General features: G+C 39.7%; 1 protein-coding gene across 1 annotated transcript; it reads right to left on the bottom strand.

Moving 5' to 3' along the window:
- Positions 1–933: 933 nt before the first annotated feature.
- LOC123323788 (cancer-associated gene 1 protein-like) lies at positions 934–8,685 on the bottom strand (the record flags this gene model as incomplete). The annotated part of the gene is made up of 2 exons (XM_044912276.1): positions 934–1,083; positions 7,624–8,685. Coding segments are annotated over 2 exons (1,212 nt in total), but the record flags the coding sequence as incomplete, so codon positions are not given.
- Positions 8,686–11,123: the final 2,438 nt, after the last annotated feature.

The raw sequence follows: 11,123 nt of genomic DNA, 5'->3' as shown, positions 1-11,123 counted from the left end.
CTGTGGGCCACCACTTTGTGATCTTCTGCATAAAATGCTCAGCTCAGTTTCTAGTACTAAATAAATGCTAGTATTCAACAAACTTTAGCTAACCACAATAGAAATAAGCGTTGTGTTGGATCAGGAACATCACAGGCCATGCCCCCCAGTTTTGGCTCAGATGATTGCACTTAAGATCAAAGAAATGGGGCACTTGGGTGGCTCAGTCGGTTAAGCGTCTGCCTTTGGTTCAGGTCATGATCCCTGAGTCCTGGGATTGAGTCCCGTATCGGGCTCCCTGCTCACCAGGGAGTCTGCTTCTCCCTCTCCCTGTGCCCCTCCCCCTTGCTCATACTCTCTCTTGCTCACTCTCTCTCTGAAATAAATTTAAAAAAAAAGATCAGAGAAATGGACATTAATAGAAGAGTAAGAAAGACAACTAGCTCATTTGAAAAGCTAGCAAATGCCATGCCCTGTAACATGGTCTCTTGTTAAATACAGTGCTTGTTACCTCCCAGGGAAGTGACAAGTATCATTTCCTCTACTTAGGAAGAGGAAGCTAAGGCTGATAAAGGTAAAGTCACTTGGCCAAGTCACACAGCCAGGGAGGTGATGAAGTCAGGATTTGAACTCACCTGACACCAACTTCGTTCTTCATTCCACCAATGTACACAACTCCCTACTGCCCTCCCTCTGCCCAAAGCTAAATTTTAGATTGGGTAAACAGTTCGCTTATGGGAATACTTACCAATCACTAGGCACAGACTGAGCCAGAAAACAAGACTACTGCTCTGATAGAGCTTCCAGGACATGTAAAAAGTACTAAATGAAGGGTCGTCCATTTTTTTCTCCCATAACTAAACTCTGTGGCTTTAGATTGCTCTTTGGTTTAGTCTGACCTCGATATTTCTTCCTCCCCCAATAAAAAACACGGATTTTTTTTTTTTTAATTACCTGGGGTTTGAGAAGCCCTACCATCAGAGCCAGAAGACTGTGAATTCTGGAGACGGGCTGAGAAGTTCTTTTCACATCTGGGGGACTCAGGCTCTCTTCTTCACCAGGTGAACAATTCATGAACAAATTGGAATGCATGGTCTTTGCATCCTATGTGTACACAATTCAGACATGTCAGGATAAAGACAAAGAGTCTGGATTGTTCTTTTTTTTTTTTTTAAGATTTTATTTATTTGACAGAGAGAGACACAGAGAGAGAAGGAACACAAGCAGGGGGAGTGGGAGAGGGAGAAGCAGGCTTCTGGCAGAGCAGGGAGCCTGACGCGGGGCTCGATCCCAGGACCCTGGGACCATGACCTGAGCCAAAGGCAGATGCTTAACAACTAAGCCACCCAGGCGCCCCTGGATTGTTCTTTAAGTAAAATGCGAATTAAATACCACTCTTAAAAACTCTGAGCAAGGGTGCTAAATGAGAAAAATATGTAGCCAAGAATACTTGATCCAGAAAAAATTCAAAATAGAAGGAGTGATAAAAAGCTTCCAGGACAAACGGAAACTAAAAGAATTTGTGATCACCAAACCAGCCCTACGAGAAATATTAAAAGGGGTCCTCTAACCGAAGAGAGAGCCCAAAAGTAACATAGGCCAGAAAGGAACAGAGACTATATACAGTAACAGTCACTTTACAGGCAATGCAATGGCACTAAATTCATATCTTTCAATAGTTACTCTGAATGTAAATGGGCTAAATGCCCCAATCAAAAGACACAGGGTACCAGATTGGATAAAAAAGCAAGACCCATTGATATGCTGTCTGCAAGAGACTCATTTTAGACCCAAAGACACCTCCAGATTGAAAGTGAGGGGGTGGACAACCATTTATCGTGTTAATGGACATCAAAAGAAAGCTGGGGTGGCAATCCTTATATCAGACAAATAAGATTTTAAGCCAAAGACTGTAATAAGAGATGAGGAAGGACACCGTATCATAATTAAAGCATCTTTCCAACAAGAAGATCTAACAATTGTAAATATTTATGCCCCTAACATGGAGCAGCCAATTATATAAACCAATTAATGATAAAATCAAAGAAACACATTGATAATAATACAATAATAGTAGGGGACTTTAACACCCCTCTCACTGCAATGGACAGATCATCTAAGCAGAAGGTCAACAAGGAAATAAGGGCTTTGAATGATACACTGGACCAGATGGACTTCACAGATATATTCACAGCATTCCATCCCAAAGCAACAGAATACACATTCTTCTCAAGTGCACATGGAACATTCTCCAGAATATATCACATCCTGGGTCACAAATCAGGTCTCAACTGGTACCAAAAGATTGGGATCATTCCCTGTATATTTTCAGACCACAGTGCTTTGAAACAGGAACTCAATCACAAGAGGAAATTTGGAAAGAATACAAATACATGGAGGCTAAAGAGCTACTAAAGAATGAATGGGTAAACCAGGAAATTAAAGAAGAATTTTAAAAATCCACAGAAACAAATGAAAATGAAAACACAACTGTTCAAAATCTCTGGGATGCAGCAAAGGCGGTCCTGAGAAGGAAGTATATAGCATAACAATTCTTTCTCAAGAAACAAGAAAGTTCTCAAATATACAACCTTACCTAACATCTAAAGGAGCTGGAGAAAGAATAGCAAATAAAGCCTAAACCCAGCAGGAGAAGAGAAATAATAAAGATCAGAGAAGAAATCAATGAAACAGAAACCAAAAGAACAGTAGAACAGATCAATGAAATTAGGAGTTGGTTCTTTGAAAGAATTAATTGATAAACCCCTGGCCAGACTTATCAAAAAGAAAAGAGAAAGGACCCAAATAAAATCATGAATAAAAGAGAAGAGATCACAACCAACACTGAAGAAATACAAACAATTATAAGAACGTATTATGAGCAACTCTATGCCAACAATTAGGCAATATGGAAGAAATGGATGCATTCCGAGAGAAGTACAAACTACCAAAACTGAACCAGGAAGAAATAGAAAACCTGAACAGACCTATAACCAGCAAGGAAATTGAAGCAGTAATTAAAAATCTCCCAAAAAACAAGAGCCCAGGGCCAGATGGCTTCCCAGGGGAATTCTACCAAACATTTCAAGAAGAATTAATACCAATTCTTCTGAAGCTGTTTCAAAAAATTGAAATGGAAGGAAAGCTTCAAAACTTGTTCTATGAGGCCAGCATTACCTTGATCCCAAAACCAAATAAAGACCCCACCAAAAAGGAGAATTACACACCAATATCCCTGATGAACATGGATGCAAAAATTCTCACCAAAATACTAGCCAATAGGATCCAACAGTACATTGAAAGGATTATTCACCACGATCAAGTGGGATTTATGCCTGGGCTACAAGGTTGGTTCAACATCCGCAAATCAATCAATGTGATACAATACATTAAGAAAAGAAAGAACAAGAATCATATGATCCTCTCAATAGATGCAGAAAAAGCATTTGACAAAGTACAGCATCCTTTCTTGATTAAAACTCTTCACAGTGTAGGGATAGAGGGAATGTACCTCAATATCACAAAAGCCATCTATGAAAAACCCACAGCGAATATCATTCTCAATGGGGAAAAACTAAGAGCTTTTCCCTTGAGGTCAGGAACATGGCAGGGATGTCCACTATCACCACTGCTATTCAACATAGTACTAGAAGTACTAGCCTTAGCAATCAGACAACAAAAAGAAATAAAAGGCATCCAAATCGGCAAAGAAGAAGTCAAATCTCACTCTTTGCAGATGATATGACACTTTATGCGGAAAACCCAAAAGACTCCACCCCGAATATACAGGGATTCAGTAAAGTGGCAGGATATAAAATCAATGCACAGAAATCAGTTGCATTTCTATACACCAACAACAAGACAGAAGAAAGAGAAATTAAGGAGTCGATCCCATTTACAATTGTACCCAAAACCATAAGATCCCTAGGAATAACTCTAACCAAAGAGACAAGAAACCTGTACTCAGAAAACTATAGAATACTCATGAAAGAAACTGAGGAAGACACAAAGAAATGGAAAAATGTTCCATGCTCATGGATTGGAAGAACAAATATTGTTAAAATATCTATGCTACCTAGAGCAATCTACACATTCAATGCAATCCCTATCAAAATACCATCAATGTTTTTCAAAGAACTGGAACAAATAATCCAAAATTTGTATGGAACCAGAAAAGACCCTGAATAGCCAAAGGAATGTTGAAAAAGGAAACCAAAGCTGGTGGCATCACAATTCCGGACTTCTAGCTCTGTTATAAAGATGTCATCGTCAAGATAGTATGGTACTGTCACAAAAACAGACACAGAGATCAATGGAACAGAACAGAGAACTCAGAAATGGACCCTCAACTCTATGGCCAACTAATCTTTGACAAAGCAGGAAAGAATATCCAATGGAGAAAAGACAGTCTCTTCAACAAATGGTGTTAAGAAAATTGGACAGCCATATGCAGAAGAATGAAACTGGACCATTTCCTTACACCACACACAAAAATAGACTCAAAATGGATGAAAGACCTAAATGTGACAGGAATCCATCAAAATCCTTGAGGAGAACACAGGCAGCAACCTCTTCAACCTCAGCCATAGCAACTTCTTCCTAAACACATCACCAAAGGCAAGGGAAGCAAGGGCAAAAATGAACTATTGGGACTTCACCAAAATAAACAACTTTTGCACAGCAAAGAAAATAGTCAACAAAACCAAAAGACAACTGATAGAATGGGAGAAGACGTTTGCAAATGACCTATCAGATAAAGGGCTAGTATCCAAAATCTATAAAGAACTTCTCAAACTTAACACCCAAAGAACAAAGAATCCAATCAAGAAATGGGCCAAAGAGATGAATAGACATTTCTGCAAAGAAGACATCCAAATGGCCAATAGACACATGAAAAAGTGCTCAACATTACCTGGCATCAGGGAAATCCAAATCAAAACCTCAATGAGATACCACCTCACACCCATCAGAATGGCTAACATTAACAAGTCAGGAAATGACAGATGTTGGCAAGGATGCGGAGAGAGGGGAACCCGCCTACACTGTCGGTGGGAATGCAAACCGGTGCACCCACTCTGGAAAACAGTATGGAGGTTCCTCAAAAAGTTGAAAATAGAGCTACCCTGTGACTCAGCAATTGCACTACTGGATATTTACCCCAAATATAAATATGTAGTGAACCGAAGGGGTACCTGCACCCCAATGTTTATGGCAGCCATGTCCACAATAGCCAAACTATGGAAAGAGCCCAGATGTCCATTGACAGATGAATGGATAAAGAAGATGTAGTATATATATACAATGGAATATTACTCTGCCATCAAAAAATGAAATCTTGCCATTTGCAACAATGTGGATGGAACTAGGGGGTATTGTGCTAAGCAAAGTAAGTCAATCAGAGAAAGACAATTATCATATGGTTTCACTGATATATGGAATTTAAGAAACAAGACACAGGATCATAGGGGAAGAGAGGAAAAAATGAAACAAGACAAAATCAGAGAGGGAGACTCTTAATCTTGGGAAACAAACAGAGGGTTGCTGGAGGGGAGGGGGGTGAATGGACGGGGTAACTGGGTGATGGACATTGGGAGGGTATGTGTTGTTATGAGCACTGGGTATTATGTAAGACTAATGAAGCACAGACCTGTACCCCTGAAACAAGTAATACATTATATGTTAATTAATTGAATTTAAATTTTAAAAACACAAGAAAAAAGGGGAAAAAAACCCAAAAACCTCTGAGAAGCCCTAAAAACATGGCACTCAAATTTGAAGAGCTAAATGTTAATATTTATTAAAAAAAAAACAACAACTCTGAACTGTGGTTCTCAAACTTTGGATTCTCAGGACCCCTTTATAGACTCAAAAATTATTGAGAATCCTAAAAGGCTTTTTTTTATGTGGGTTCTATCTACAACTACTTATTGTATTAGAAATTACGACTGAGAACATTTAAAAATTATTTGCTTACTAATCCGTTCAAATAACAATAAATCCCTTGTGTCAATATAAATAACAATTTTAATATGAAATTACCACATTTTCCAAAGGAAAAAATTAGTGAAAAGAGTGGCACTGTTTACATTTTTGTAAATATCTGCAATGCTGACTTCATAGAAGACAGCAGAATTCTCACATCTGCTTCATACATTGGTCAGACATAAAAGCAATGAATGACACACAGTTTCTAGAAAACTCCACGGGAAGCACTTGTGAAAAAAATGAGAGTGGCAAGGTCATAACATCTTCCTATTCCCATGAAAATACCTTGACCTCATAGACCCACCAGACCACACTTTTGAGAAAATATACGTAGAATTCATGAAAAGCAAAACTAAAAGCGGAGTAAGGATGATTTGGGGATATTAAAGAAATTGATTCGTCAAGATAAAACAAAGAACTTTACTCTTTATTTTTTTAAAGAAAGCTCAAGAAAAAAATAATGTACTGTGATAAACTTCTATACAGTTGTACTAATTCATTCAGAGTTTACCAATACAAAATTTGTCATGATTTGGCTAGCAGCTATTTTGGAAGACAAAATACAGACCCTTAAGTTGACTTAAGGTCATCTCTGCTTAGGTTAGTGGTTCTCAAAAGTGTGACCCTCAGCCCAGGGCATTGGGGAGACTCAGAATCTTGTTAGAAATGCGCACTCTTGAGGAGCACTAGTTTAGATAATCCTGATTTCTTTCTGGAGGAAAGATTGCAGAGATAATTTTTTAAACATAAGAGAACAATATTTTCCTGAGAATCATTAAAAAATAATAGAACTATTTACTTGCAAACAATACTTGTACTAATTACGGATTCCTGAAAAAAAGTCCTCTAAGGACATCCTCAAGGGAACACAATCAGCTCAAGTTATAAGAGTTTTAAAATAAAAATACATTTTCCTAGCTCAGATTAGCCTTCTTTCTAAGTAGTCAGAATTAAAAAGGTTATACTATAAATATTTTAAGACAGGCCTACAAAACTGAAATAGATATGCTCTGGCTTGTGAAAAGGATCACTTCCAGGTTGTCTGCCAAGAAAGCCATTTGCACTGCAGAGAATACATATTACAGCCTCTTCAAACCTATTGATATGAGGCTCTCATGCTGTTTTTAACAGATGTTAACTGGACTTATTGTGGTGATCATTTTGCAACATATACAAATATCAAATCATGCTACACACCTGAAACTATGTTATATGTCAATTACAGCTCAATCACAAAGTTTATAATGTCACAAAATGAATATGTGATATAACATAGGTTTGACCGTGTAAACCAAATATGAAATTGCATTATTTAGTTTCATTGTTAGGCAGATGTGGCATGAAAACATTGAGATCCCCACCTAAAGATCCTTTCTCAAGTGGTGCTTCAGATGATTGATCAGAGGTACCCAGAAAATTCCCACGTTAATTTTCACCTCTACCAAAATAGTCACAAGAAGCCAGAAATGGCCCTTCTTTAATCTGAGTACCCAAGAACCAGAGAAACTTCTCCAAACCTGTGGTACATTTTCCATTCTCTTTCTTTTCGTTAATAATTCTTTCTGCCAACAAATGTGAGTGCGGTGTCTAAATGTGCATCAGCAGACTGTTAGCAACGCATGAAATTCTGCATTCAAGATTCCGAATTTGTGCCGATACCTTTTTGATATCCGCCGTTACCACTTCCCCGGCGTGCTCCATTAACCAAGGCGTCTCAAACTGAGGGGGGGCATCATTTTGCTCCTGGCTCCTCGCCACCTGCTGCCGAAGCCTTTCGTTTTCCTGTTTGACTTCCGTGACCTGCTGCTGGAGTTGGGTGTTCTCTGCCTTTTCGGTATCAGATATGAGCTGCAAATGACTAACTTGAATGATCAGCTTCTTGAGTGTCGATTTCAGTTTCTGTCTTTCTTCCAGGTTTTTCTTCTTGTGCTTCTGAAATTCCTCACGTAAAGACAGGAACTCTTGTTTTCGGGCCTTTTTCTCCCTTTTCAGCAAATCCAGAGCGGAGGTGGTGGCCTTTTCCAGCTCCCCCTTGACTTGCTGCAGCTTCTCCACCTCTTTTTCTTTCTCGCTTAGGGTTCTGTCCATCTCTAGGCACTGACTGACAGTTTTAGCTTTCTGTTGCATTTCAGTCATGTACCTTTCCTGTAGGTGAACGTAATTGCCCTTGATCTTCTTGAGCTCCAGCTGTAAGGTTTCCTTTTCATTCCTAGCTTCCTGAAGATGCTTTTGGGTGTGAGTTAAGACCTCATGCAAATTCTGCAGCGTCCTGTCAGTGTCACTCTTCTCTAGCATCACTCTGTATTTGTCTTCAATTAATTCTTCCATCTTGGCCTTCAGCTTATTTATGATGTCCATGAACACCTGCTGTTTGGTAGTCTGCTTCTGTAGTTCTTCAATCTTCTTCTCTAAATACTTGTTGCTACTCTGCAGGTCTTGGATCCGAGTCTGCTGCAGTTTGTTAGTGTGCTGTAATTTCTGTAAGACTTCATTTAAAGCCATGTCCTCTTCCAGAGGCTGTGAGCTTTCCAAGCTCTGCTTCGGGTCGGGCATCTTGCTGTCCTCCGGAGATGCTTCACCACTCCAAGAAATGCCTGCAGGAGACCAAGGTGAGGCCGTCCCTGGCCTGTCCACGTCCCGCACGGTGACCTCCTTATGGTGACAGACTGGCATCTCAGGAACATCCCGAAAGCTCTGTATCCCTTTTGAAGACACTACGATCTGTAAATTAGAGTACATAAGTGTGAAAAAGAGTATAAAGATGGTGAGTTTTGAAATCATATATAGCTGGCCTTAAATCCTAGATCTCTAGTTTGCTTTCCTCAGCTATAAAAGAGCAATGATAATGTCTGCTTCCAATAATAATACTTACTTGACAAACATACTTAAGTAGTAACTGCTAAATGTATATATGGCACCCAATAGCACAGCAGAGCAGTAGATATATGATAGAGGTATGGATCACATTTACTTTTTCAGAAGAAAAACTCAGCTTTGATACTCTCACCAACTTTCTATGATACGAAATTTTCTGAACACATGTGAGGTACTTTCTTTGACTTCAAATGAATTAAAACAAATTTATCAATTACCCTAGAGTCTGTGAGGCCTCTTTCGAATGAAGACTTCTTTTATTGCTCATTAAATCATTATCTCATGGCTATGACTCCTGTGAATGTAAGAATGTCAGATGAACATGCCTTGTGACTGATTTTCTCCCACAATACAGGTTTTGGGGGCTTTTGAAAAGAATAATAAGTTGTAGTAAGAAAATGCTCAAATGAATATGATATTTAAAACTCTGTAAAAGGGGGTGCCTGGGTGGCTCAGTCGGTTAAGCATCTGCCTTCGGCTCGGGTCATGATCCCAGGGTCCTGGGATCGAGTCCTGCATCAGGCTCCCTGCTCAGCGGGGAGCCTGCTTCTCCCTCTCCCTCTGCTGCTCCCCCTGCTTGTGCTCTCTCTCTCTCTCCCTCTCTCTGTCAAATAAATAAATAAATAAATAAATAAATAAAATCTTAAAAAATAGAAAACCCCATAAAAGACAACTGCAGGGGTGGGCTGTATAACTTTCTAGAATTTAGAGATACTAGACCCTTATATATATATATTTTTTTATTCTTATGTTAATCCCCATACATTACATCATTAGTTTTAGATGAAGTGTTCCATGATTCATTGTTTGTGCACAACACCCAGTGCTCCACGCAGAACGTGCCCTCCTCAATACCCACCACCAGGCTAACCCATCCTCCCACCCCCCTCCCCTCTAGAACCCTCAGTTTGCTTTTCAGAGTCCATAGTCTCTCATGGTTCGTCTACCCCTCCAATTTCCCCCGCTTCATTCTTCCCCTCCCGCTACCTTCTTCTGCTTCTTCTTTTTTTTCTTAACATATATTGCATTATTTGTTTCAGAGGTACAGATCTGAGATTCAACAGTCTTGCACAATTCACAGCGCTTACCAGAGCACATACCCTCCCCAGTGTCTATCACCCAGTCACCCCATCCTTCCCACCCCACCCCCCACTCCAGCAACCCTCAGTTTGTTTCCTGCCATTAAGAATTCCTCATATCAGTGAGGTCATATGATACATGTCTTTCTCTGTTTGACTTATTTCACTCAACATAATACCCTCCAGTTCCATCCACGTCGTTGCAAATGGCAAGATCTCATTCCTTTTGATGGCTGCATAATATTCCATTGTATATATATACCACTTCTTCTTTATCCATTCATCTGTTGATGGACATCTTGGCTCTTTCCACAGTTTGGCTATTGTGGACATTGCTGCTATAAACATCGGGGTGCACGTACCCCTTTGGATCCCTACTTTTGTATCTTTGGGGTAAATACCCAGTAGTGCAATTGCTGGATCATATGGTAGCTCTATTTTCAACTTTTTGAGGAACCTCCATACAGTTTTCCAGAGTGGCTGCACCAGCTTGCATTCCCACCAACAGTGTAGGAGTGTTCCCCTTTCTCCGCATCCCCGCCAACATCTGTCATTTCCTGACTTGTTAATCTTAGCCATTCTGACTGGTGTGAGATGGTATCTCATTGAGGTTTTGATTTGGATTTCCCTGATGCCGAGCGATATTGAGCACTTTTTCATGTGTCTGTTGGCCATTTGGATGTCTTCTTTGGAAAAATGTCTGTTCATGTCTTCTGCCCATTTCTTGATTGGATTCTTTGTTCTTTGGGTGTTGAGTTTGATGAGTTCTTTATAGATTTTGGATACTAGCCCTTTATCTGATATGTCATTTGCAAATATCTTCTCCCATTCTGTCGGTTGTCTTTTGGTTTTGTTGACTGTTTCCTTTGCTTTGCAAAAGCTTTTTATCTTGATGAAGTCCCAATAGTTCATTTTTGCCCTTGCCTCCCTTGCCTTTGGCGATGTTTCTAGGAAGAAGTTGCTTCGGCTGAGGTCGAAGAGGTTGCTGCCTGTGTTCTCCTTTAGGATTTTGATGGACTCCTGTCTCACATTGAGGTCTTTCAACCATTTGGAGTCTATTTTTGTGTGTGGTATAAGGAAATGATCCAGTTTCATTCTTCTGCATGTGGCTGTCCAATTTTCCCAACACCACTTGTTGAAGAGACTGTCTTTGTTCCATTGGACATTCTTTCCTGCTTTGTCAAAGATGAGTTGACCATAGAGTTG

Source organism: Neomonachus schauinslandi, unplaced genomic scaffold (genome assembly GCF_002201575.2).
Source record: "Neomonachus schauinslandi unplaced genomic scaffold, ASM220157v2 HiC_scaffold_876, whole genome shotgun sequence".
Taxonomy (NCBI): Eukaryota; Metazoa; Chordata; class Mammalia; order Carnivora; family Phocidae; genus Neomonachus; species Neomonachus schauinslandi.
Note: the sequence above shows the minus strand (reverse complement) of the source record. Positions and strands in the feature narration are given on the sequence as shown.